Raw genomic sequence first — 25156 nt, forward strand, 5'->3', positions numbered from 1 at the left:
ACGTCCATTGAGAAAGTCTTACCATCAGAATTGCAACACACTTGAAATCGGCGCATTGCGCACTGCAAGATGATGGAATTTTGCACTTTCCGACAAAATATACGGAACTTTCACGATGCTTTTGAGATGACGTGATCGGTGAGTGTATAAGGAAGGCCAGAGTATTATCTTACCACAGTAATGTCCGTTTGTTTTGCTGTCACGGTAGCCGTTTTTATTACGCTCGCAACATGAAATGGCGAAGTGCGCTTGGAATTTTGGCCAATGTCATTCATGATGTATTTCGTGTCATGATGTCATCAGGTGTGCGTGGTGCAGGACTTCCCCGGAATTTCCCAACTTGTGCAATTGAAATTCACATTGTTGTTAGAGAGTTCAACTGTTAGTTGTTGATATTATTAGGAAAAACTGGTAGGCCTAACTAAGGAAGGATTTTACGTTTTTAAAAGTTTTAACAATTTTCTCATAAAATGTGACGGAAATACTGGACTACCTACCTCCGTATTTAACATCACACATCACACATGTGGTTCTTAGTTCTTGGTTGGTTCTTCTCCTAAATACTCCACGTGGGAGTTTATACAGGAGGCCAGAAACACCGGGGCAAACCCCTTCTCTAAAGGCCTTTTCATACTGCACAGCCAATCCCCGGGAAAGAAATCCCCGGGAAATTCCCGGGGATTTTTTACCCCACCAACACCCCAGCAACCGTTCACACTAGACACATTTGATAACTCCCGGGGACACTATTTCCCGGGAATATGCACGATCGTTTCACACTCGCAATCAAACCCCGGGAATTGTGCAAAAGAATTAGGCGGACAGTCGGCTATTAATTTCGAGAAAACTTTCAGTTTCTCGTTGATGATGACGTTGAGAAATACGCATCGAGAATTGCTATCTACCTATCCCCCGACGGACATGGAGCCGGCCCGGCGCCCGGCCAATTAACCCGCTCTTCCGAGCCGGGCCGCACCGGCGAAGTACGATGAAATGTTCCCGCATGCATTGTCGGGAGCATGCCATAAGAACAAACAGGCCTCTTTTTACCACCAATCTCATCAAATTTTTATTTTTAGCAACGACTTTGCAACGTCAAAAAATCAACTTTTCCATCGCAATTTTCTTCGGAAAACATACGGCAATTCGCCTTGCATCATATGGACGGATCATCCTTTTTAAAGTTTTACATCGTTTCTCGAATAAATTCTTAACAAAAATTATATTGTGATGTTGAGGAGCTTCTTTTCTAACATTGAAATGTTTCGAAACTTCATAAAGAGAATTTTGTATAGTTTTGGAAATAAATATTCTTAAAAAAAAGAATATGGTACACCCCTACAGTAAATGGTGTGATCCACATTGGTGACGCAGTACTGCAGCTCAGCACGTGCATCGAAGAAATTTTCATGGAAAATGCATGTACATGTACACGTACGTTGTTGGATGACAGTTGTCTGTTTTGGAGGCTAAAAGTGGGCGAGATTTTCCAGGCGCAGCGTACGCGAATTAGTTGGGAGTCTTTCAGTTGGAAAATTATCATGGATATTGCCTACATGTTCGTTCAAACGTTGCTGGAAAATGGTTATGTTTTTGAGGATAAAAGTAGCATTTCCAGGCGCTGCGAACTGAAGTTGTGAGTATTTCAGTCATGCGACGGCCCGATCGACAAACTGAACACCGTTTGCATTGCGATTTATTTCCAAAAGTTCGGAGCACTTGAATATTGTGTTGCAAAATGCGATCGATACAGGGGGAAAAAGGGGGGGGTAAGTTCAAACCCGCCGACGTTCACACTAGTTGCTTTTCCCCGGGAAATACGTAAAACCCCGGGGATTTCTCCTTTAACTCTACTCCCGAGAAGGGGTAAGAAATTCCCGGGGAAAAGCTTTTCCCCCCGAATTCCCGGGGGATTTCTTTGGTAGTGTGAACAGACGACCGAAATTCCCCGGCAATTTCCCGGGGAATTGCCGGGTAATTCGTCTAGTGTGAAAGCCCCTTTAGCGATAAGTGTCACTGGGTTCTTTTACGTGCATTTATGCAACACACGGGACCTACAGCTTAACGTCCCATCCGAAGGACGAAGCGATATAAATGGTGAAGTGCCTTGCTTAAGAGCACAAGTGTCCGCCGGCTGGCTCGAACCCACGTCACTGTCATGACTGTTGCCTCTGAAACACCAGAACATGAGTCCGGAGCTCTTCTTAACCACATGTGGTATGTGCATATGGTATTATGGATGGTCCCGTTGCTAGGGGAGCCGAAAATTAATTAAAGATCGAAATTATTTTGTCAGCAGAAAATCAACCCAGCTATAGTATGACTGCCAAAATAGCACAAAATTGTTAAATTTGGTACCTTCAGATGTCTAGTTATCCAAAAATCATGGTAATTCGTCAAAGAATTCAGACGGTTTTGAAAAAGCATGGCGTCTGTGATATTTACCAGACTGTTTCCCGGCCACCCTAATTATAGTCAAAAGGCAAATGGGGTCAGATCAGGGAACCAGACAAGAGCTTTAACCATCTACTGAGCGTGTGTCAACTTTGGCAAAGCGCACCGCAGCTGTTGCCTGTCATTCCAAAATCTTTGGCGCTCTGTGAAGTACCCGGATGTCATTTGTGGCCGCGGATAAAGAGCACACACAAGAGGGCGCGCTTCACTGTAGAGGGCTTCAAAGAATTTGGAATGGCAGGCAACAGCCGTGGTGAAAAAAAAAAACAGTCCCGAGTTCGATATCCTCAAAATCAGCTTTTCCCCACAGTACCGAGGAATTCCAGTATTTACATGAACATGTAAGCCACGTTCATGGGGCTGGTTTCGGATTAGCCCCATAAATGTGGCCAATTTACTGGACTACCTCCGTAAACATAGGCCACACATCCACATGTACAAAAACGTGTCGCACTTTGCCAAATTTTGATTTTCACATTTAGGCTTAGTTTGTAGGTTTTTTTTTTTTTTTGCTTTAGAAGCATACTCACCCTCTTTATAGGCTAATCAGAAAGTGCTGCCTTTTTCAGATGTCTAATTTTTGTGAAATTTCATGTTGAAATTTTGATACGCAAACGTGTGCAAATGAATCTGGAAATTTCACGAAAAATAGACATCTGAAAAAGGCAGCACTTTCTGATTAGCCTATAAAGAGGGTGAGTATGCTTCTAAAGCAAAAAAAACCTACAAACTAAGCCTAAATGTGAAAATCAAAATTTGGCAAAGTGCGACACGTTTTTGTACATGGTGGATGTGTGGCCTATGTTTACGGAGGTACATGTAGTCCAGTAAATAGGCCACATTTGTGGGGCTAGTTTCGGATAGGAAGTTCACCCATTTACCACTTCCTTCATTTGTTTAGCCTTGCACTAGACAACAATGCCATATCATGATTAATACCTGTACAGGAAGGGGAAGTCGTAGGAATTTGTCGGATTGACTGGTTGAATGTGTAAAACGCATTTTTTTTTCTATGATACAATAATCAAAGTACTATCAGCAAGTACGGTTAGTGTTAATACCTGCTGAATCTTAACAGAGTGGTACACCGTGAGTGTTGTGTTGGATGTGTTACGTTGAGTAAGCTTTTCTTTTTTTTACTCCACTTAAAGTCCGCTGGCTGGCAAGTACAATTCAGTGTGCCTACTTGTAGAATCTCTTGCTCCAAAAGCAAGAAACTAAAAAAAAATTTGGACGCTGAGAGCACAGCATGAGCGCTCGTCAGCGCAATCGGGCCGAGGTCCTGTGCCGGACCTGCGGCCAGGTCCACGAGCCCCACGCCAACCACCTGTACGACTACTGTGAGAGCGTGGACGAGGAGCTGACGTGCAACATCTGCCTGCAGCCGCTGGTCTCCCCGACGGACACCATCTGCGGCCACACCTTCTGTGTCCGGTGTATCCGCAGCACGGTCCGCATCCATAAGATGTGCCCTGTCGACCGCAAGCCCCTGACCAGCCAAGACTGCCGGCCGTCCAGCTTCATCGTTAAGAGGTGGGTGTTTTTGTTTTTATTTGGGGAGGAGGGGTAGTCTTGGTCCTACATTGTCCAGAGTGAATTTCGACGGAGGCTGCTTCGGAATAGCTTGAGTGCGGCTTGCAATAACACCATTTAGGCACATAATTTTCAGCCATATAGCCAAGTAATTTGGTAGTTAGTAAACTTCTGTCACCGGCCTATGTGGCCCATCAGGCCGGCGTTTATCTCCGGTTTCAGTCGCATGAAACGACTGAGACTATTTCTACTCCCCCTGGTTGGGATGCCAGTCCATCGCAGGTTACTCCCCAGCTAATGCCGGTACCCATTCATACTCCTGTGTGTGGAGAGAGGCAAGTGGGGGTGAATTGGCTTGCCCAAGGGCACAACATATGACCAGCAGCTGGATTCGAACCCCTGACCCTCTGATCGTGAGTCACGAACCCTAAACCACTAGGCCACACTCCCCTATATTGTGTACAAAGTAATTTGGACACCGCCTTAATTCCAAAAATAATAATGTAGGGTGTCCCATCCGCGACAATTGCGGGTGAACTGTTCATGGATAGGGCACTATCAACAGATCAGGTTGACGTATCCAGTTTTGCGAACTTTGGTTTTGGACCGTGAAAATCCCGGTGCTGTATATCGGTGGTCAGAAGTTCGAGTACCCCATTTCTCACATTAGTGCTTTTGTACCACTTGCTGTGCCGGTCAGTATTTCAGCGGTCATGGTGGTCAGAGGTTCGAGTCTCGCATTTCTCACACTTCCCACAAATTCAGTGTTTTTGTACCACTTTAACTGTATACCGGTACGGTATTTTGACATTGGTCAGAGGTCCGAGTCCCGCATTCCTCGCTATTTTTTCATAGATTTGTGTTTTTGCACCAACGGTCAGAGGTTCGAATCCCCAATGTATAAAAATCAGCTTCAATACAGCAAACATGTATGAGGTATGTCGCAAACATGACGAACTCCGAAAAGATGCCCACAAGCAAATTGCCAAAATCTTCCACTTGTGGTCTTTGGGGTAAACCACGCTTGGTGTCAAGTTGGAAACGTCAGGATGTGGGCAAAGCAATGGATTATTTTAGGGAGTCTGGATACCAGACACCCTAGGATGTGGTGATTGCACAGGAATCAACAGTCTGCTGTGACTGTGGTGAAACTATCAGCACCCAAACGACAGGACGGTCCGAAAAAACATTTACACATTTTCAGATGTACCAACGGTTTACAGTGTATGTAGATTTCTTAGTAATGTAAGTTCAACCTTAAGACAAAAGCTTCGTGGTTTGAGCTTGTATGTTTTCAATTTACTGTCAATGTTAAAGGGAAGATACAACATTTGTAAACATCTAAAAACGACATGATCAAATTATCACAAATACCTTACTGAATTGTTAGGGAATGACAGTCTGAAACATCCCGTAAAATCGTGGCTCCTGGTGTGCTGACATTTTCAAGAAAAATTGTATTTTTCCAACGCTGGTCGGCCGACCAGCGTTGGAGAAAACTGCCTTTTTTTTTCAAAAACTGCTCCTAATTTGTCATTTTTAGTTATTCCGCATTTTCTTTGCAATTGATTACACACCTGTGAAGGGGTCCCGGTACAAGCCTGCTAGATTGATTTTTTGACCTAACAATTCCCCAATCATGCCAATGTCTATAAATTGCTCCATTTCATCGTAAGTGGGGTCAAGGAACCAGACTACAAGAACATGATTGGTTTTCTTGGTTTTTTCAGCATCTACAAGCCCAAAACGTGAAACAAGTCAGTTTAACAATGTTTACCATAACATAGTATGTATTTCTTCCAAATCCATTTATTTCTGAAAATTGCAGCAAAAGCAAATGTTGTACATTCCCTTCAACCCATGATTAAATGAAAGTGATTTACAGCACTGTACATTGTACCGTTAACCCTCCTATGTACAGTATTCCATGCCAAGTTGTCCACGAAGACATCAGAGATGCCACTTTTCAGGTTTTAACCTACAGTCAGGGTTTTTTTTTTTCAAAAAAATGTGACAAATTCATAGTGTTGGATTTGGTCTGCAACATCCAAAAAACACGTTTTTGAAAGGGGGTAAGGGTAGTTTCAGGTTTTTTAGTAGTGCTTTAGGCTGTTTATTGATATGGGCTCAATTTTATGGCGCTGCTTAGCACATGATTTTCTGCTAACAGAGCCTCCGTTTATTTCATGGAGACTGTAGCATAAGCACAGCAAAAGGCACGCTTACTTCAGAGGAAAACTTTGCTTAACCTAGTGACGTAACAATAGGAATCCCCATGCACGCGCGACCGATAGTACATCCACGCTGTGAAATAGTGCTTAAGGTTAGCAAATTTGTCTGCTATGCTAAGCACAACTTTTCTGCTAACTGTTAAGCAGCGCCGTAAAAGTGGGCCCTGGTGGCATCTCTGTGAAGTGAAAATTCAATCAAGCAACTGCTTTCAACAGTAAAGAGCTCCCAGTCTATTGTATCAAGCAGGATTGACTGGCTATAATAACTTGATTCAGCTTTGCTTTGATAAAATGTCTGGCTTAATACATGTACTCTTCCTTAGCCCTAACTCCCTAGCGTCTTTTACTAGGAACTGGACCAATTCCATCAAAATCCATCAATCACTGTGCGTCCAATACAAAACTGTACATGTCATAATGGAATCCACTACTGATGCACTGGTTGACATTCATGGACTTGCTACACATGGCTTTTATCACAATAGCAGTACAGGAAGCTAGGCAAAATCAATCGGATACCCCTAGCACTGCTGCAGGCCATTAGGCCCAAGTCCATCATACTCCATCAATATTAAGTCACGCCAGGCCTTCTGGACCAAGTCCCCCAAAATCCACCAAAATGGGGGGATGGATTTTGATAGAGTTGGGGTGGTTAGGTTAGTGCAATTGGCACATTCTTGAGGAGGGCCAACCATAGGTTTGTGTTGATTTGACCAGAAGCCCATCAAATGCATTAGGCCCTATTGCTTGGGGTCCCCAGACTTCAAAAATATTATTCGATCCCTGTTTTTTGTAAAAAATTGTTTTGACAGGACCCAATTGACATCATCCAAGTGCGCTGGTACGTGTACAAGCGTAAAATTTGTACAATGCTGAGTGCACACAATCCACAGATTGTAATGGGTTGTCCCGAGTGCTTTTTTAAGGACGTCAGGGATGCATACAAAATCGCAGCCCACTGTCACTTTGTGAGTGAGTCATAGTCTTGTTGTAAAGAAGAGGTTTTTGATGGGATTTGGACGTGCTCGGCCGGTCAATTATTGTATGAGGACCTGGGAATTTGGTTTGTTCCCAAGGCTGTAAAAACAGTCGATTTGTGCCATCCCTTTTGTGCATACTGTACGTGTAGAGTGTTCATTTTAAATACATGTACACTTGGTGTTAGTCCTTAGCTAGGATTTCTTCAGAGGCTTCTGAAGAGCCCCTGCTAAAGGATGAAATATCAGGCCACTCTTTTTTTTATATTTCAGGTCAATTGAGTCAGTGAGCAGTTTGCAGGAGTTGAAATAATGTTCATAAAAGTTGTTATTCGGGGTACATTCTGAGCATGCCACCACTACACATTCATGGAGGCCTCCTGCATGGCCAAGGCAAAGCAACTTCCCACATTGACATTTGAATATTACCAAATGTTACAATGTTTGTACATGGTGTACGTGTACATGTACGTGTATTTGTATACACTGTACCAGATTTTGTTTCATTGATCATTTTGATTGAGCCAGTCATCAGCTTTATAAAACAATTTAGTTGTTGACCTGCATCAATACATAATTTAGTATGTTGGACAGTACTTTAAGTTGAGTGTTTGTCTGTTTGTCTTTATTCATCAGTGTACGTGTGGTAAATTTCCACAATAATTTGGGTGAGGAAACGGCACAAGAGCCGCTTTCAAAAAACAAGCAGACGGGTGCATTGCTAGCCTTCTGGAACCCAGTTTTGATTTTGAGACTTTGTTTAGAGAGTACACAACTTAAACACCCTGTTGGAACATGTATCATCGACTTTCCATATTTCCTGCAAAGTTGAGCTCCGAGTCCCAACAAACTACTGTGCTTGTGTTCTAGGCACTATGCACAATTCAACAGAAAATGGGAAGGGATATCATTTATCATGTTTATGGTGCATGTTTGTGCCCTGTTGTAACCCAATTCCAGTCACAGACAGTCAAAATTCACTTCCACTTCCGCTGCTATACTTTTTACAAAGGCTAGTCACCAGCAGTCAGATCATACATTAAGCAAGCACTGTGACTAGTCAAACTGGGTCAACAGACAAAGCAGGCAAGTCGTGGTCACAGCTGTTTTATCACTCACCGGGAGTCAAAGCAGTACCAGTACCATAGCTGTAGCAAATTACTTAAACAGTCACAACCAGTCAATCCTGCTTTATGTAGGCTGGGCATTCTTAACTGTTGAAAACAGTCACTTGATTGATTTTAACTCAGGACAAATTGGCACAAAATGTTAGTTTGCATAGGAGGGTTTTAATGGGGAACATGTTATGCATCGCAGTAGAGTACACTCATACCACAACTATTTACCATGTTTACTTGACAAAAAAAATCTTGTGCAGGATTTTAAATTGCATTCCAACGCATCCTACAACAGTCACTTGCGCATACCGTAATAAATCGCACAACAAAAGTGAAATCACTCCATTGTGCCAGCACAGCACCTAACCTGTGTGGAATTCCATTGTCATCACAGCCAAACCCCGGTATTATTAAAAGCAAGGTTAGCGTATTGTCAGCCCACCTAGAAAAAGAAAAAGAAAAAAACGGTCTGATTTTCGAGGAGAATTTGGAGTTGACAGCATAGCATAAAGGGTTTAAAGGGAATATGTACATCATTGGCTTTTGCTGTAATTTTCAGAAATGAACTATTTGAGGTGTTAGCTTAATAGATCAAATATTGTTACACTGACATGTTTGAAGTTTTGTGTTCGAAAATGCTGGAAAAACCAAGAAAAACAAAAAATGTTCAAATAGTCTGGTTCCCTGACTCCACTCAGGATGAAATAGATCAATTTATAGATGCCGGAAAAATTGTAAGGTAAGGAAACCAGTCTAGCTGGCCTGCCTGCCCCCCCCCCCATGAACATGTAACCAATAGCAAACAAAATTTCGACTGAAAAAGGTACATTTGGAGCAGTAGTTGAAAAATAGTTAGGTTTTTCCAGCGGTGGTCGGCCGACCACTGTTGGAAATTTATACAAAAATACTATTTTCTTGAGAATGACTTCACACCAGGTGCCATAATTTTACAGGATGCTTTAGACTGTCATTTACCAACATCCTTGTAAGGTATTTCTTACAAACTTGGTAGTTTTGTTTTTCGATGTTTGCAAATGTTGTATATATTTCATTCAGTTTGCAAATGTTGGATATATTTCATTCAGGAGATTAACTCGATAGTAATTTAGTTTACTTTTTTAAAATCCATCAGGGGTGCTACTTTTTTTTTTTTTTTTTCTTGTTCTCTCTCCTAACTGTATGTGCATGTTTTTGTTTTCTTTACTGTTCTTATTGTCTGTACTTGAATTTTTACCTGTGAAATTAATAAATGAAATGAAATGAAAATGAATATATTCCCTTTAATCCAAGCACGCTAGCGGTACAAATACATGAACATGCACGTTTGTTCAGCGTTCCTTTTTCGCCACAAAAAGTATGCGCGTAGCGGCGAACATAATGCATCTTTTGTGTTGCAGATCTGCTATATTGGCAGATACAGGGAAACACAATAGTGTCTAAGGCCTACTGGTACACCTGTTTATGTGTTTTGATAGTTGTGCCTGCTGTGCTATTCACACTATCGGTTCAGGGGTGTTATCACAGAGAATAGTACTGTTTACCAACAGGCACAGTGACAGGATAGTTTGTGCACAGTGAAACCTTTCTGCGTTTTGCTTGACATATTTTACTGCACAGTTTGATGCTGAAGTGTTTGTTTGTACTGGAATTTGTCCGTTTCTTCCTTGACAGTTAACAGAAATTGTGATGACGATAAGGTTGCAGTGGTTGAAATTATCACTTTCCTTTACAAAATAAAAAATAAAAAAATAACTAATTTTGAATTTTCAATTCTCAATTCAACTCCCCAATTATTTTTCTTCTTTTTTTTTGGTGCTCTGGTTGGGTTTATTTTTAGTGCCTTAGTCCAGATACATTTTCTGATAAATTTAATGACCTTGATTTTTTTTTTTTCAGTGAACACTTAATTTGGATCCCTTGGTACATGTAGTTCGTACATTTGTACAGTATGAACCGGTACACAATACTCGGAATATTGATTTATGACTGAAGAGCAGATTGTGTGCCCCACTCCCCCCCCCCTTTTTTCCAATTAACCCCACCCAAAATCAATGGAACTAAAGTGGACTGGTGTTGATGAATTTGCAAGGATTCATCTGTGCGTAGAAAAACAGCTGCACTTGTCGTATTGGTTTTTATTCCTCCACGGTGTGATACCCACCTTTTTTTCTGTTACAAGAAGGTAACTTTTCTTGCTTGAAATTTAATACAAACTGACAAAATATTTCTGAGTACACATACATGTATACATACGGTTTGTATGTTTACAAGCAGTATCAAATTCTATTTTAAAAGTATTTCATATAGGTCTCGTTCAAATGACGTCATTTCCTACAGACCATCCACGTGCATCCGAATTTTGAGCGTCTACTTGCATAACGCGCATCGGCTGCGTCGTTTTTGAAACACATTTCGAGCAACAAGCGCGCGTGTTTTTCAACATTTTCCACACTGCGCAATGCGTGTGCTTGATTGCGTAAAATACGCAGTCGCAGTTCTCCTACAGAAATGGTCGTCATTGAGCGAGCCCCATTGAAATAAGAACTATGAATGTGCATGTGTACATGTACATGTACATGTATACATGTACACTACATGTAAGACTTTTGACATGTTTGATTGAAGATTTGTGTATAGTGTACCGGGTATGTACATGTACAAATGTACATTTACATGTTCGTATACAAGTCTTTGTAAGAAATTTATTGTGTGCACCAATACATTGCATACACGATATCGGATATGCTGTCAATTTCACTTCAGAATACCTATTATGCTAAATTCCCTGCTTTCCTAATACCCTACTGTACCGTAATTATCAGCAAGGTTTGCGTCTTTGCCATCATAAAATGTACGGCAAGAATGACTATTGGCAACCAAATCACCCCAGAGACACAAGGCATTTACATTGTTAATATTTTATGCAAACATGCACACAATTCCATACAAGGCTCATGTACATTTATGTATTCATTGTAGTACTGCACAATGTGTTGTCAAAGTTGAAGGACAGTATTAAGCTATGAAATTACAGATTATAATAAATTTCAGTTACCTAAACTTCCTGGAATGGGTTTAATTGAGATCTCCCTACTGATCTCTAGATCTGCAAAAAGGAAGAAAGAAAAAACATGACCAGTTAGCCTAAGGTTCCATTTTGTTTTTCTCAGAATTTATAATAAATTTGAATCTAACTGATAGTGCTTTGGTAATCTGACTCATCATTTTGTTCAATTTACGCATCCATGACCATGATAAATGCATTATTATGATAAACACACCAGAAGGCGGGTTTTAAAATTCACGGTGCGCGGAGACTTGGCACGTTCTCACCGCCACAACACATCACCACTTCTCATGTATCACTGTCGTCCGGGATCAAATTGCTGGTTCGCAAATTGGAATATTATGAGCGGAGAGAGAAAGACAAGGGGTTGGACTCGACAAGGGCTTAATTAGGCCCTGGGGGTGCTGAGCTCTGTCACTGGGGGATCGGAAGACGAAAGCGGACAAGGCAATGAGCTCCTGAACGAATTGGCTTGTCTCTGATGGGAGGCACGTGTACATGGTACCTAGGGCTATGTAATAGGATTGACAGCTGTTCCCTCTAGACCCTCATGTAATTCGATTATGAGGAAAATAACAGGGGGTTGGAATTTTTTCTATCGTCATTATTTCTTGTTTGATTTCTATCACGTTCATGTATGTACCGGTATTTCTTTAAACTTTCACATTGGAATTGAAAAAGTGTCTATAGGAAAGAATGTTGCATCCTGATGCCACTTTTTGCATTTATTGTCTGTTAGAAAATACTTTGGAAATGTACTCGACTCTCCATAGACTTTGTACATTACCAAAAAAGTGGCGTCTGGATGCTGCAATGTATTCTTTTTTACAGTAGGCCTACCCGATATATGTATGGTCTACCTTTGCTGCAAAAATGCAGAAAATATTGTGTGTGTTATAGAGAAGACAAAAGAGGTACAGGTACATGTAATGTTTCTGTTGCACATGTAAATTACATACAATGTAATGTACAAATTTTATATCATGGCTACATGTACAAAATGTACTATCGTGTTCGTGTGTACAGGTACTTATGTGTTCAATTTTGAAAAAAAAAATGGTTTAGATACATTGGTGTGCTGTATTTGCATGTACATGTACAGTACCTATTGTGTATGAGAGCACCACAAGGGAAAACTGTAGTTTTGTTCTGGTAAAAGTAAAATATTTCTACATTGTGAGGTTTAAGAAGAGTAAGAAATTAGAAAACAAATCTTGAATACCGCAATTAGGCCTACACATTTATGTACCAATCTGAATATTGCATTAAGAATCCTTCAATATAGATCTCTCAGACCATTTTTTGGGACAACTACATGTACTTTAAAAATCTCTTTTTAAAGATATACTTATGTACCACATGTAGATTAATAACAGAAGTTTATATTTTGTTTGTTTTCTTTTTTGCGCAGAATGTTGGACAGATTGCTGGTAGTCTGCCCGAACACCAGCTACTGCAGCGCCACCATGCCGCGGTGCGACCTGGAGCCCCACCTGACCAGCCGTTGCCCCGGCAACGCGGCGCACTGCGTCAATGAGCCCCAGGGCTGTACGTGGCATGGCCCGGCCGAGGCTAAGGAGAATCACGTCTGGGAGTGTCCCTACAGATCCAGGCCAGGTATAAATGAGATTGACACTTGGGGGGGGGGTGGACATAAGCCCCGCCCCTAATTGAACAATCTATTAAGCCCCGCCCAAATTTTGGCCATATTCTCTAATGTTCCCAAATCCATGTTAATGTATTCAAATACAAAAATTTGCTTAGCACAAAAAAAAGTCTGGCTTATAAAAGCAGGTTACCAGCCAAAACGCCATGTGATGTATATTGCCCGAGATTGGTATTCAGCTGTTGTTTGCTTAGCATGAAAATCACATGGAGTTTTGGCTGGTAACCTGCTCTTATAAGCCAGACTTTTTTGTGCTAAGCAAATTTTTGTGCTTAGCAGCGCCGTGAAATTCCAAGGGCCAATTTCACGGCACTGCGAAGCACAAACATTTGCTTAGCACAAAAAAAGTCTGGCTTATAAAAGCAGGTTACCAGCCAAAACGCCACGTGATGTATATTGCTCGAGATTGGTATTCAGCTGTTGTTTGCTTAGCATGAAAATCACATGGAGTTTTGGCTGGTAACCTGCTTTTATTAAGCCAGACTTTTTTTGTGCTAAGCAAAGTTTTGTGCTTAGCAGCGCCGTGAAATTGGGCCCGGGCCTTTCAAGCATAAGCCAACTGTCATTTGCTAGCATTTCGAGGCATGCCGGGCGCACTGTTATTGTAAATCCCCTCTGTTGGCCTAGAATTGAGACGAACTGATTGTGAAATTCTCCATCTGTTTTGGTTATTTATTATATTTCCTTTGCCCTTGTACATGCAGTTCCAGTGGGAGTCCCGATAAAAGACGGCACGCTGACCACGATAGAGATCACAAGAAGGAGAGACGAGGAGCTGGGGATAAGTATCGTAGGGGGCAACGAAACACCACTGGTGAGTACTTTGCAACATCATGATAGACTTGTGATGGGCATGTGATTGGTTTGTAAATGATAGACTTGTGATTGAGTCACATGTGACAGACTTGTGATGGACTAGTAATAGACTTGTGATGGACATGTGATTGGCTTGTGATTGGCTTGTGATTGGCTTGTGATTGACTTGTGATGAACTTGTGATGGAATCATGACAGACTTGTGATGGACATGTGATTGATTCCTGATGGAGTCATGATAGAATTGTGATGTACATGTGATGTACATGTGATGTACATGTGATGTACATGTGATGTACATGTGATGGAATCATGATTGACTTGTGATGGACATGTGATTGGCTTGTGATTGACTTGTGATGGAGTCATGATAGATTTGTGATGGAATCATGATAGACTTGTGATGGGCATGTGATTGGTTTCTAAATGATAGTCTTGTGATTGAGTCACATGTGACAGAATTGTGATGGACATGTGATTGGCTTGTGATTGACTTGTGATTGACTTGTGGTTGGCTTGTGATTGACTTGTGATGGACATGTGATTGGTTTCTAAATGATAGTCTTGTGATTGAGTCACATGTGACAGAATTGTGATGGACATGTGATTGGCTTGTGATTGACTTGTGATTGACTTGTGATGGAGTCATGATAGACTGGTGATGGCGTTATGATAGACTTGTGATGGACATGTGGTGTACCTGTGATGGAATCGTGATAGACTTGTGATGGACATGTGATTGGCTTGTGATTGACTTGTGATTGACTTGTGATGGACTTGTGATGGAGTCATGATTGACTTGTGATGGAGTCATGATAGACTGGTGATGGCGTTATGATAGACTTGTGATTGACTTGTGATTGACTTGTGATTGACTTGTGATTGACTTGTGATTGACTTGTCATGGAGTCATGATTGACTTGTGATGGAGTCATGATAGACTGGTGATGGCATTATGATAGACTTGTGATTGACTTGCAATTGACTCATGATGGAATCATGATAGACTATTAGACTTGTGATGACTTGTTTCAACACAAGTGTGTTCCCTGGGAACCATCTACAGTGAGAGCACACAGTCCATTGTCAATGTCTTCGCTTATTCTTGAAGCCTTTTTTTTTTTTGATCATATCATCAGATTGGCATAATCGTCCAAGAAGTAACCGATGGCGGCATAATAGCCAGAGACGGAAGGATAGCGGCCGGCGATCAGATTGTTCAAGTGAGTACATTCAGTGAATCAAATCTAGCTCCTTGTCACATGCTGTGCCCTAGGCAAGCCACGTCATCCCAATTTGTATATTATACAAATATTGACTGCTTCGAGTAGTGTAGTACAAACTAGCCTCTTGATTGAGCGTTATATTCGCCGAGGGAAAACGAATGCTCCATGGATCACCGAGGGAGGCAAGGTTTACTATACCACGAGTTCAAGCAGTCAATATTCGTTTTATAGCACCTCACCCACAGATTCGGCTTGATTTCAAGAGACAACTGATTAATTTAATCTAAATACAAATAGCCCTAACAGTCCTGAATCCTTCAATTTCAATATGATTTTGCACACCCCCTAGGGAGTTAGGGTTAAAATGTACATGGTTTTCTATTTCAATACGAAATTTGTTGAAAATTTACTTGAACTTTTACATAAGAGTTATTAACCCTAACCCCCTAGGCCCTTGTTGCTTACAACCATCCTCAATCCTCCAAAATCCTTCAAAATTTTTCAACTCCGACTAAATTTTTCAAAATTGTCAGACAGTCCTGCCTCAAAATGCATTCATCCTCAATCCTCCAAAATCATCCTCTTCCCAAAACTTTGCACTCGTGTTTAAATGAAGGATAACCAATGCCAAATCCTTCAAAATCATCAGACAGTCCTGCCTCAAAATGCATTCATCCTCAATCCTCCAAAATCCTCTGGTGCTTCATTCACCATTCATCCTCAATCCTCCAAAATCCTCATGTGCTTCAATCACCATTCATCCTCAATCCTCCAAAATCCCCATGTGCTTCAATCACCATTCATCCTCAATCCTCCAGAATCCTCATTTGATTCAATCACCATTCATCCTCAATCCTCTAGAATCCTCCAAAACCGCCAGGAGGATTTTGGAGGAGTGAGGTGGGTTAGGATTAAAGTTTGGCCTAAAACTCTTGGTCAGTCATTCAATGTTAATCTCTCCACCTGCTTCCAAGGTTAACGACGTTGACCTGAAAGACGTCAGCCACCAGGTTGCTCGCATGGCGCTCCATCGGTGCCGCTCCCCGGTCCATCTGACTGTGTACAGGGAGAAAGCGGAGAACACCAGCCAGACAGAGACCTACAAGATCGGTCTGAACAAAGTGCCTGGGGTGCCCCTGGGCATCAAGATCGCTGCCAGAAGGTAAGGAGTTGCTCGTGTTTTTTTTAGACTATTAGGCCCAAAAAAAAAGTCTCCGGTTTCTGGTATGGAGCTTGCCCAAAAAGTGGTGCGGCGACGCGGCTTTTTTTTTTTTTTTTACCTGATTTTTTTGCTTCAAATGTCAGGTGATGACTGCAAATGGTGCCCGACTAAACTTAGTGCAAATATATGGGAGTCCAGAGAGACCACATAAAGCTTATTCTCGACCATAACCCAATCTAAAAACACGTTAAAATTGGGCAGCAGCAGGATTCCAGTCAAACCAGTGAGTTTGGCGGTTTTGAGACATCATCTTTCATTGAAAATTTTTTTTTTTTTCATTTTGCCGACGCGCATGGCTACGGCGAAGCGCGCGCATACCAGAAACCGGAGACTTTTTTTTTTTGGCCTTAGAGAAGGCTTCCTAGAAATTTTGACTACTTGGAAAGTGTGCTTGAACATTAGATTGCACATTGTGGCCACTTGTAACAGCTCAAGCGGACGAGACACAGTGCGTGCGTGCATAGGATTAAGCATGTATTGTGCGAAGTATGCACGACTCGTTATATTCTGAATCTGCAAAAGTAATTGGGAAACTGTCAGGCGCAGTTGGCACTGCGCTCAGAGTCCCTCCTCCCTCCTCCCCCCCCCTCCCCCCCCCCCCCCTCGCCCAGAAAACAACAGGATTCCAGTCAAACCAGTGTCTTTGGGGGTTTGGAGAAATCATCTTACATTGAAAAATTTTTTTTTTTAATTTTGCCGATGCGCATGGCTACAGCGATGCGCAAGCACACCAGAAACCAGAGAATTTTTTTTGGCCTTAGGATTATAAAAATGTCCATTTTCATTACCCCTAAACCTCCCTTATTCACCAATGTTCCTTGTGCTCCACCCTCTGAGATGCATCAATCCTGGTTGTACTTGGTTGTTTTCAAAAGATTTAAACAGTTCTTCATCACACTGCATAAACTGTTCCCATTGTAGTCATTTTGTCATGTTAATTTATTGTGTTTCCCTTTCAGAAACGATCCTGGCGTGTACGTCGTGGAAGTGGTAAGAATTCCTTTTCTCATTTCCAGATCACTGTCTTATAATTTTGTGTACATTTTCACATTTCAACTTACTGTGTTCTGAATGTGCCGACTATATGGTGTCTCCTTGCGAGTTTCAGGCGTCGTTGGGAGTGCTTTCAAATCCCCCCCCCCACCCCCCAGCAGCCTCCCTTAACTTTCTCTTTGGAACCGCTGATACTCCACAGAGTTCATGATTGATTCTGTCGTTGATGGCTCCTTCTTCAAATATTGCAGTACAGGCATGCAACATTTCCTCGGATCCGCTGATTTCGTCGTTTTTTTACTTCTCATGAATGACATTACAAATTGAAAAATACCGTACAAAGTCTTGTGCGTTCTCGGAGTTCCCTCATTTTTTTTCTAAATTCCCAGTCGCATGCCTTGCAGTAGCATAAGGCCAAAAAAAAAAATACTCGGTCTCTGGTCAGACCAAAGTTCCGGAATTGACGCGGGGACGCGGCTTTTTTTGTTTTTTTTTTGGCTTTTTTTTTTTCTTCAAGCTTGGATTGTACAGACAAGGTGGGGTACTATTTTGCTACTTGGTATCCTCATGTACATTGGTGTCCTCCATAATTTGCCTTGGTGCTCTCGATCATTTGCCTTGGTGCAATTTCCCATTCCTTGGTGCTCTTTGGTAAAAAAAAATTGAGGAGGTGCGGCAATAGAGGGCGCTGTAGGAGCTACCGCGGAACATTTTGGAAAAAAAAAAGATTGACACGCGTGATTAAAATCGACGCGCGCGCTGACCAGAGACCGACTTATTTTTTTGGGGGGGCCTAAACTATGCTTTTTATTCATCTCTGTTCAGCTCGAGGACAGCGTAGCTTGGAGGGACCGACGTCTCAAAGCGGACGACCGCGTCATTGAGGTGAACGGACAGGACCTGCGGCAAGCCACGCCGGACAGAGCCGCACAGAGTATCAAGGTCAGTTGACTACCGTCCTGAGGTTTTCCATCGAACGATACGTTTCCTGGATGCATTTTGTAAGCATCTCAGCAGTACGTCCTGCACTTATGACATTTGAGTTGCTTTGTGCATTATCGTGTAATAGCCTGCTCATTATTGAGAGCGTGAAAATTTCGTCAAAATGTAATTTTCGTTTTTGTCATGAATGACATCTTTAATACCTACAGTTTCAGGTTTCATTCACAGAAACGATGATTTTGATGAACAAAGTCGGAAAAAAGCAGCCATTTTGTGTGCATCGTTCTGTTGTTCTACATCAAAGCCAGCTATTTCAAAGCCTGTTTTGTCAGTTGTGTAATTTGAACTCCAAGGAAGTAATTAATATGCAAATATGTCATATCTCCAGAACGGGAGGGGCTATGGAGCTCTATTATATACCAAATGAAAGCTTACGTTGTGGGCTTTCCAACCATGTATCATTTTTGTTTGCGACATACCGTTTTTTGTGGAGCCGGTCACATTTTAACCACATATCTGACAAGTATGATTCAGTTAACCAAACTGGTATCAAGTGCCTCACACACATGCTAGCCAACGGTTAATTTGAAACATAGACGACAGAAACCAGTTCTCAAAACCTGGCGCATCAATCACCTATAGTCAAAGTATGGCTGTATCAAGTGACGCAAACAGTCACAGCCAGTCAGGCCTGCTTTTATGTAGCACACTGAGATTCCAATAGCAAAAAGCGATAGGTAATCATAAATATCCAGGTCACTTAATGGAATTTGACTGCTGAGACAGCTTTATTTAAATCTCCTAGAGTTGGAGGGTTAAAGCTATAGTCCATCATTTGCAGCTATCCGAAAAGTAGCTGGCGTAGTTATTGTTGAAAAACATACTTGGTTGAAAGATAGTGAGGGGACTAAACTCCCTGTGAAATTATTCTTTCTGGCAAGCTGTCATTTTGAAGTAATCAACGAAAGAAGGCTTTTCCAACGGTGCTTCTTAAGACGCACCGTAGGAACATTTAAATTAGTAGTTCGTTTTGATATTCGGCGAAGCGCGCGCAAGCATTGGCACGACGCACACACGCACCCCCGGTTGCTATAATTCGTCAGATCAGTGCGCGACATCGCGTAACTGCATTCGGCTCAGCGAGAACGTGTCTCGGACGCTGAATTCAGGCGCAATTCAAAACATGATTCAGCAACTTTTGATTTGAAATTGAGATCCTAGAATGCCGTTTTTCTCAGAATATACAGCTGAAGCTGAGCTGAAACTTTATCAGGGTTAGTTGTACAGTACCCTTCTTTAGATTTTGAGCACTTTTGTTGCTTCAAACGAACAAAATGCACAAATTACAAATGATGGACTATAACTTTAAATACTGTGGCCAGTCAGGAATTTTTGCCACCTGATGTTTTTATAAACAAAAAACAGGCCAGTTGTGTGCCATATTATAGAAGATTGTGTTGATTGGCTCCCACACAGGATGCCGGCGACAGAATACGATTGGTCGTCGTCCGTACCGTGAGACCCTCACCGGAGACCCAGGACGCCGAGTCCCTCCATGTCCAAGACTTTCTCAACGACTTCCCATCGGAGGCCATCGCCGTCTCCAGGGAGTCTGCGGCCCTCCACACCAGGCAGGAGAAACTCATCAACATCAAGAAGGTATCGGTAGTCTCCTTGGCGTGGACAATTTAGCAGGGCGGCATTGGCCAAGTTCGGGCAAGGACCATTAGTCGACTAGTGGTTGATTTGTGACGTACCTTACGCCTGCGCACTGGTAGCAACGTGCGAACGTCTCTCGTCAAACGCTGGTCAAAATGTCATCGCAAAACTTCTGGATTCTGGCTCCCTGCTAGCGTTATGAATGCGCGCGGCTATTGGTTACCAGCGAAGCAACCAACCCCAGTAGGCTGGTTCCAAATAGTTGACTAGCGTAGTCAACCATCGTCGACTAGACAGAGTTCGGGCAAACGTTAGTTAACCATTGGTCAACTATAGTCCTTGCGCGAACTTGGCCATAGCTAGCAAAATGGGTAATCGCAAAGGACAATCGGCAGTGCTTATCCGCTCCATTTACAAGTACCCCCTCACCGGCAAAGAAAGTACAGTTGGGGGTGACCGATTGACACCATCTTGCCTGACTGCAATATTTTGCCGCGAAACGCAGCCACTGCGCATGTACATAGTACAAATCCCATGGTGTACGTGCGTCACACACGGGGAACGGTGCGCGCATGTCAACCAACAAAATGTCCCGCCCATGAGACGTCTTTGCTAGGTGAAAGGGCGCCCTCTTTTGTTGGCGCACGGAGCCCATAAACTCCCATACTGAGATTCTACTCATGGCATAGCCGCCTGAAATGACAAAAAGCTGGGAAGTGAAAAGCCCGACAAATAATTCCGACTCATAAATTGATGCGTAGTTCGACAGAGAAAAGGAACAGCCATGCACTGATTTTTAATGTAATGATGTCTGAGGACCACAAGCACGAAACAGATTTCATGCATTCAGATGACCTCCTTTGTTAACCGAAATATTGAGTAGATGGTGTAAAACATTGCCTTCACACATACCTGTGGCTGGAGATAAGCAACAAAAATTAAGATAAAATGCCTTGCCCAAGGGCACAAACACACAACGCAACCCCATTGACTGGAGTCAGATCTACATATAAAGTATGTACTGAAAAGGTCTTCAGTTAGTGACATCCCTGACACGACACTCTAACAGTGTGACCTCATTTTCTGACCAAAATGTTGAGAAGGTGATGTTAAACATCGCCTTCACAGACACCTGTGGCTAGAGATCAGCAATAAATGATAAAATATATTCTGCTCAAGGACACAAAAGTATCAAACCCATTGAAGGGAGTCAGATCTACATGTAGAGTATGTACCGATAAGGTCTTCAGTTCATGACGCCTGACCACGACACTCTACCAGTATGACCTCGTTTGTGACCCTGGAAGCACGACCTCTTCACTCCTGACCTTTGACCTTTTTATCATCCTGACAGGGCAGCAAAGAGAGCCTAGGCATCAGCGTCAGTGGAGGCCGGGGAGGACCACGGGGCGACGTGCCGGTCTTCGTCACCAACGTCCAGGCTGATGGCTGTGTCGGTAGACAGGGCCAACTCAAGGTCCGTGAACAGTTGCAATTTAAATTTTCTCTGCTAAGTACACTAAGGGTGCCTCCACAGTTCCCAGGCAACGTAATTTTTTTTCCTAGGAGGGTTAGGGGCAATGTCATGAATAATTCAGTTTTTCCTTTGAATCATTGCAAGACTTAGGTTCTCGTTCTATTTTCCCCTTAATTTAAAATTATCTCAGTGAGAAATTTGGAGAAGAAAAATAGCTGATGAAGATGAGCAGCGACGACGTGGATTCGAACCAGGGATCTTTGTATCCATAAGCTCATCTCGCTATCCACTAGGCTACTGTGTGGTAGCTGGACGACAACCGTTCTTTAAAATGCTTTAATGTATTGTAACTAGTTGAGTAACTAACAACAATGCTGTTGATGTCATTGTCCGTTCCCATGGATAAACATGAATTATTCATGACATTGCCCCTAACCCTCGTAGGAATAAAAATTACGCTCCCAGGCAGTGTTTCCTTGAAGCCCGAGGGAGCCTAGAGGAAGGAGACCATGATGACATGTTCAGTTTTGGAGTGTGGGAAGGAAACACCTCTGAACTATATTTCAGAAGAAATTCCTCAGTAGCAGGTAAGGGCTCACAGAGGTGGAAGAACTCTGAACTCAACCCATCAAAGCCCAACAGCAGGTTTTGTTTAAATCTGTTGGGATAGGTACAGTACCCCTAAACTGAAGGTCTTTTACATTGGGTTTGGCATACCTCCAGAAACTAAGTCCAACAGTGCGTGTGTAGGATTTCCCATGTGGGTGTTGGAATTTACCAGGATGGGTACGGTTCCTAGTAAATTATGCTAGGGAGATAAGGTTAAAGATGGTCTTTTGTGGTTTTTTTTCTGTTCAGAAAGGAGACATCATCCTGACAGTCAATGGCACTAGCCTCTGGAACCTGTCCCACACCGACGCAGTCAGCGTCCTGAAGGCCAACGCCAACTCCAAAGCAATCGTACTCAAAGTACTGGAGGGAGACAGGGCGCTAGACGGCTCCACCCGGTACTCACCGTCATGGCTGACGTGGTTAACGCTTCCTCAGTGAGTAGATTTCATAGGCTGTGTTGAAAATTGTCCTGGCTACGGCTATTCTCAGTAGCCTGTCAATGGCACAAATTGTAGCCACAGCCGCTAAATACCCCGAATTGATTATAGGGCTCATGACATGCATTTTACTTGGAAACATATTTTGTGCCATGGGCCTTAGTCACGAGTCGGCCATATTGGATTGAAAGTGAGATAAAATCTTGATTTTTTGGAACTTGCGAACAGAAATGAAAGCAAGTTAATTACTAATTAACTCCAGTCTGCTTCATTGAATAATTTAAAATTTGTAATTAAATGATCCCTAATGTTTAAAGCCAGATTTAAGAAAAAATGACAGTAAATATGGGTGCATTGTGCCTGCATAAAAAGTCTGGCGCCATCCCATGCAACAGTTATCAATTAATGAAATACATTCAGGGAACTCGACAAAAATGGCCAACTTGTGAATAAGGCCCATAGCATCTTTGCATGAGCATCAGGTGTCGGCATATCTTTCTGTTTTTTACAGAAAAACATCTTACTCATGATGTCCACGTGACATACAATAACACCCAAAGTTAATATACAAAGTTAATAAACAGTAAAGAACACAATATAAAGCAAAAGTCTCTTGCGGTGGTCTCCACAAACTCTCCCTTTCTTACCAGTGAGGGCGTACTTGTGCACGGAGCCCATATTGTGTTGCAATAATCATTACAGTGAATTTCTACTGTTCATGACGTGGAACTCTAGTCGAGATTTAAGATTTGAGGCTTTGCATGGTGGAGTATCGGCATCGTTTCGGTTTGTGGTAACACCATGTGGTAATAACTACTGCTTAGAAGATATTTAGTTCTGAAAAGAACTTGTCCTGCTTATTATCAACTTTGCTAAGTAGTTTTGTTCTGATAAGAACAGTCCTGCTTTAAGTTCTAAAAGAACTTGTCTTTGGTCTCAACGTTTCGACTAGCCTGCTCTAGTCATCGTCAGGAGACTGAAGAGAGTTGGAGATGCTGCTCCTTAAGTAGGCTGTGTTAAGATGGGGAATGCTTGTGTTGGTGGATTCTGATTGGTTGTCTGTTGGGCATTGTGTTAGAGTAGAGTTATAGTCAAGATTTTTGTCTCTTTTTCTTTCTCAAGATTTTGTCAAATCCAAAGCAAAGTCATCCTGGATAAGGAATCCTCTCCCAGCCTCGGTTTCAGCGTCGTCGGGGGCTGTGACTGTACCCATGGCAACCAACCAATCTTCGTCAAGACGCTAGTCCCCAACGGCGCGGCCGGACGCAGCGGGCAGCTCAAGTATGTCAAGAGTTATATTTTTCTGTCACCTGCCTTTCTGAAATGGAAACAGCCTTTGAGTCAGTGAAAAAAAGTGCAATAGGTCTTTTTTCATGCTGCCACCATTTCAGTCATGCTCCCTGTATCCAATAACAGTACTGAATTATTATGTTTTTGTGGAAAAAAGAAACCAGACTATTTTCCTTCCAGCCTTGCTTTGGTTACGTTGATTTGAATGAGAAAAAATTAAAATGGCCGTAACATGATAATGGTCTATAGGTCTCTCTCAAATGACATCACTGCCTGCAGATTGTCACGTGCATCGGTATTTTCGTGACAAACATCGTTCAAAGTAAAAGCAACATGCCTGCGTTTAGAACATTTTGCACACTGCGCGCACACGTACCTAATGGCGTGGAACCCGCAGTTGTAGTTTTCCTACGAAGATGGCGTCGTATGAGAGGGGCCTAAAGTGGAATCCGCCGACCAAAATTAGAAGCTTTTACTGCGGTGGTGTCATGCTCACGCGCATGCTGCACAGGTTCTTAAAGACGAGGTGCATGCGCATTTCGGTATTCCTATAAGTTGAAATAGCTTGAAGGAGCCATGTGTACCAATTCTTGTTTTTGATATTTTTTTATATCCCAGGTGTGGGGATCAGTTACTGAAGGTGAACAACGAGTCACTGCTCAACATCAACCACACGAGGGCGGTCTCCATCCTGAAAGCCATGCCGGGGAAGGTGCAACTGACTGTCGTGTCCTGGCCGGGCACTGCTGTCTGACCCTTGCCCTCTGACCTCTGCGGAACCTCCCGCACACAATTACTGCAGTAATTTGGGACACATAGAGTGTACTTGGTCAACGTTTTGTTTTCACAGAGATTAAACCCTTTAGTCACTATAGTGCTTTAAATTTGTGGTCTGCAGGTATTTAATTCTGCAGGTTGTGGGTTCGAGTCCACCCTGGGGTCATGGTGCGTGTGTCCTTGGGCAAGGCACTTTGTCAATCATTGCTTCTCCCCACCCAGAAGTAAATGGGTACCTGTGAGGGCAGAGATGGTGGTTGTAATTGATTCTAGATGCTTTGCGCCAAAACGGCAGCATGGAGCTGTATACTCCCCAGAGAGCTGAGATGGTCTTTGGAATGTTTCATGGGACTAATGAGCAGGGGTAATAATGGCTCTTGTACAGCACGTTGGGAGCTTGTGTGAAATAAACATGGTCTGTTGCTGTGTACCCTTTTGAAGCAAAACGAAATTTCATCTCAACTTCAGAATCAAGTGTTCGGCACGACACTTGTACGCCTTACGGTGTGTACATAAAAGCAAGATGGTCAAGTTTTGGGTAAAAATCGGCTGACTTTAAGCTATAATAAGTGTTAAAATGTACGTATTCCTATGCTTCACATTAACGATATGCACTGCCTTATACCACACATGTTGGGCTGAATGGACAAGATCAGATAG

The 25156-nt window shown here is 42.5% G+C and overlaps 1 protein-coding gene across 1 annotated transcript; it reads left to right on the plus strand.

Moving 5' to 3' along the window:
* LOC119725544 (ligand of Numb protein X 2-like) lies at nt 1-24744 on the plus strand. Its single transcript, XM_038196976.1, has 13 exons — nt 1-138; nt 3606-3987; nt 12792-12997; nt 13751-13860; nt 15001-15084; nt 16062-16249; nt 17269-17299; nt 18128-18244; nt 19721-19903; nt 21258-21380; nt 22239-22426; nt 23552-23710; nt 24338-24744. The coding sequence occupies exons 2-13, from the start codon at nt 3704-3706 to the stop codon at nt 24471-24473; spliced, it is 1809 nt and encodes a 602-aa protein (XP_038052904.1). The 5' UTR covers nt 1-138; nt 3606-3703; the 3' UTR covers nt 24474-24744.
* The last annotated feature ends 412 nt before the right edge of the window (nt 24745-25156 follow it).

This window comes from Patiria miniata, unplaced genomic scaffold (genome assembly GCF_015706575.1).
Source record: "Patiria miniata isolate m_02_andy unplaced genomic scaffold, ASM1570657v1 HiC_scaffold_19, whole genome shotgun sequence".
NCBI classification, from domain to species: domain Eukaryota; kingdom Metazoa; phylum Echinodermata; class Asteroidea; order Valvatida; family Asterinidae; genus Patiria; species Patiria miniata.

Bases quoted from the DNA above. Each gene is read 5' to 3' on its own strand.
- LOC119725544 (XM_038196976.1), top strand. From the start codon at position 3,704: ATGAGCGCTCGTCAGCGCAATCGGGCCGAGGTCCTGTGCCGGACCTGC. The intron at 18,245-19,720 runs GTCAGTTGACTA...GCTCCCACACAG, and splicing joins GAGCCGCACAGAGTATCAAG to GATGCCGGCGACAGAATACG. The intron at 23,711-24,337 runs GTATGTCAAGAG...TTTATATCCCAG, and splicing joins GGACGCAGCGGGCAGCTCAA to GTGTGGGGATCAGTTACTGA.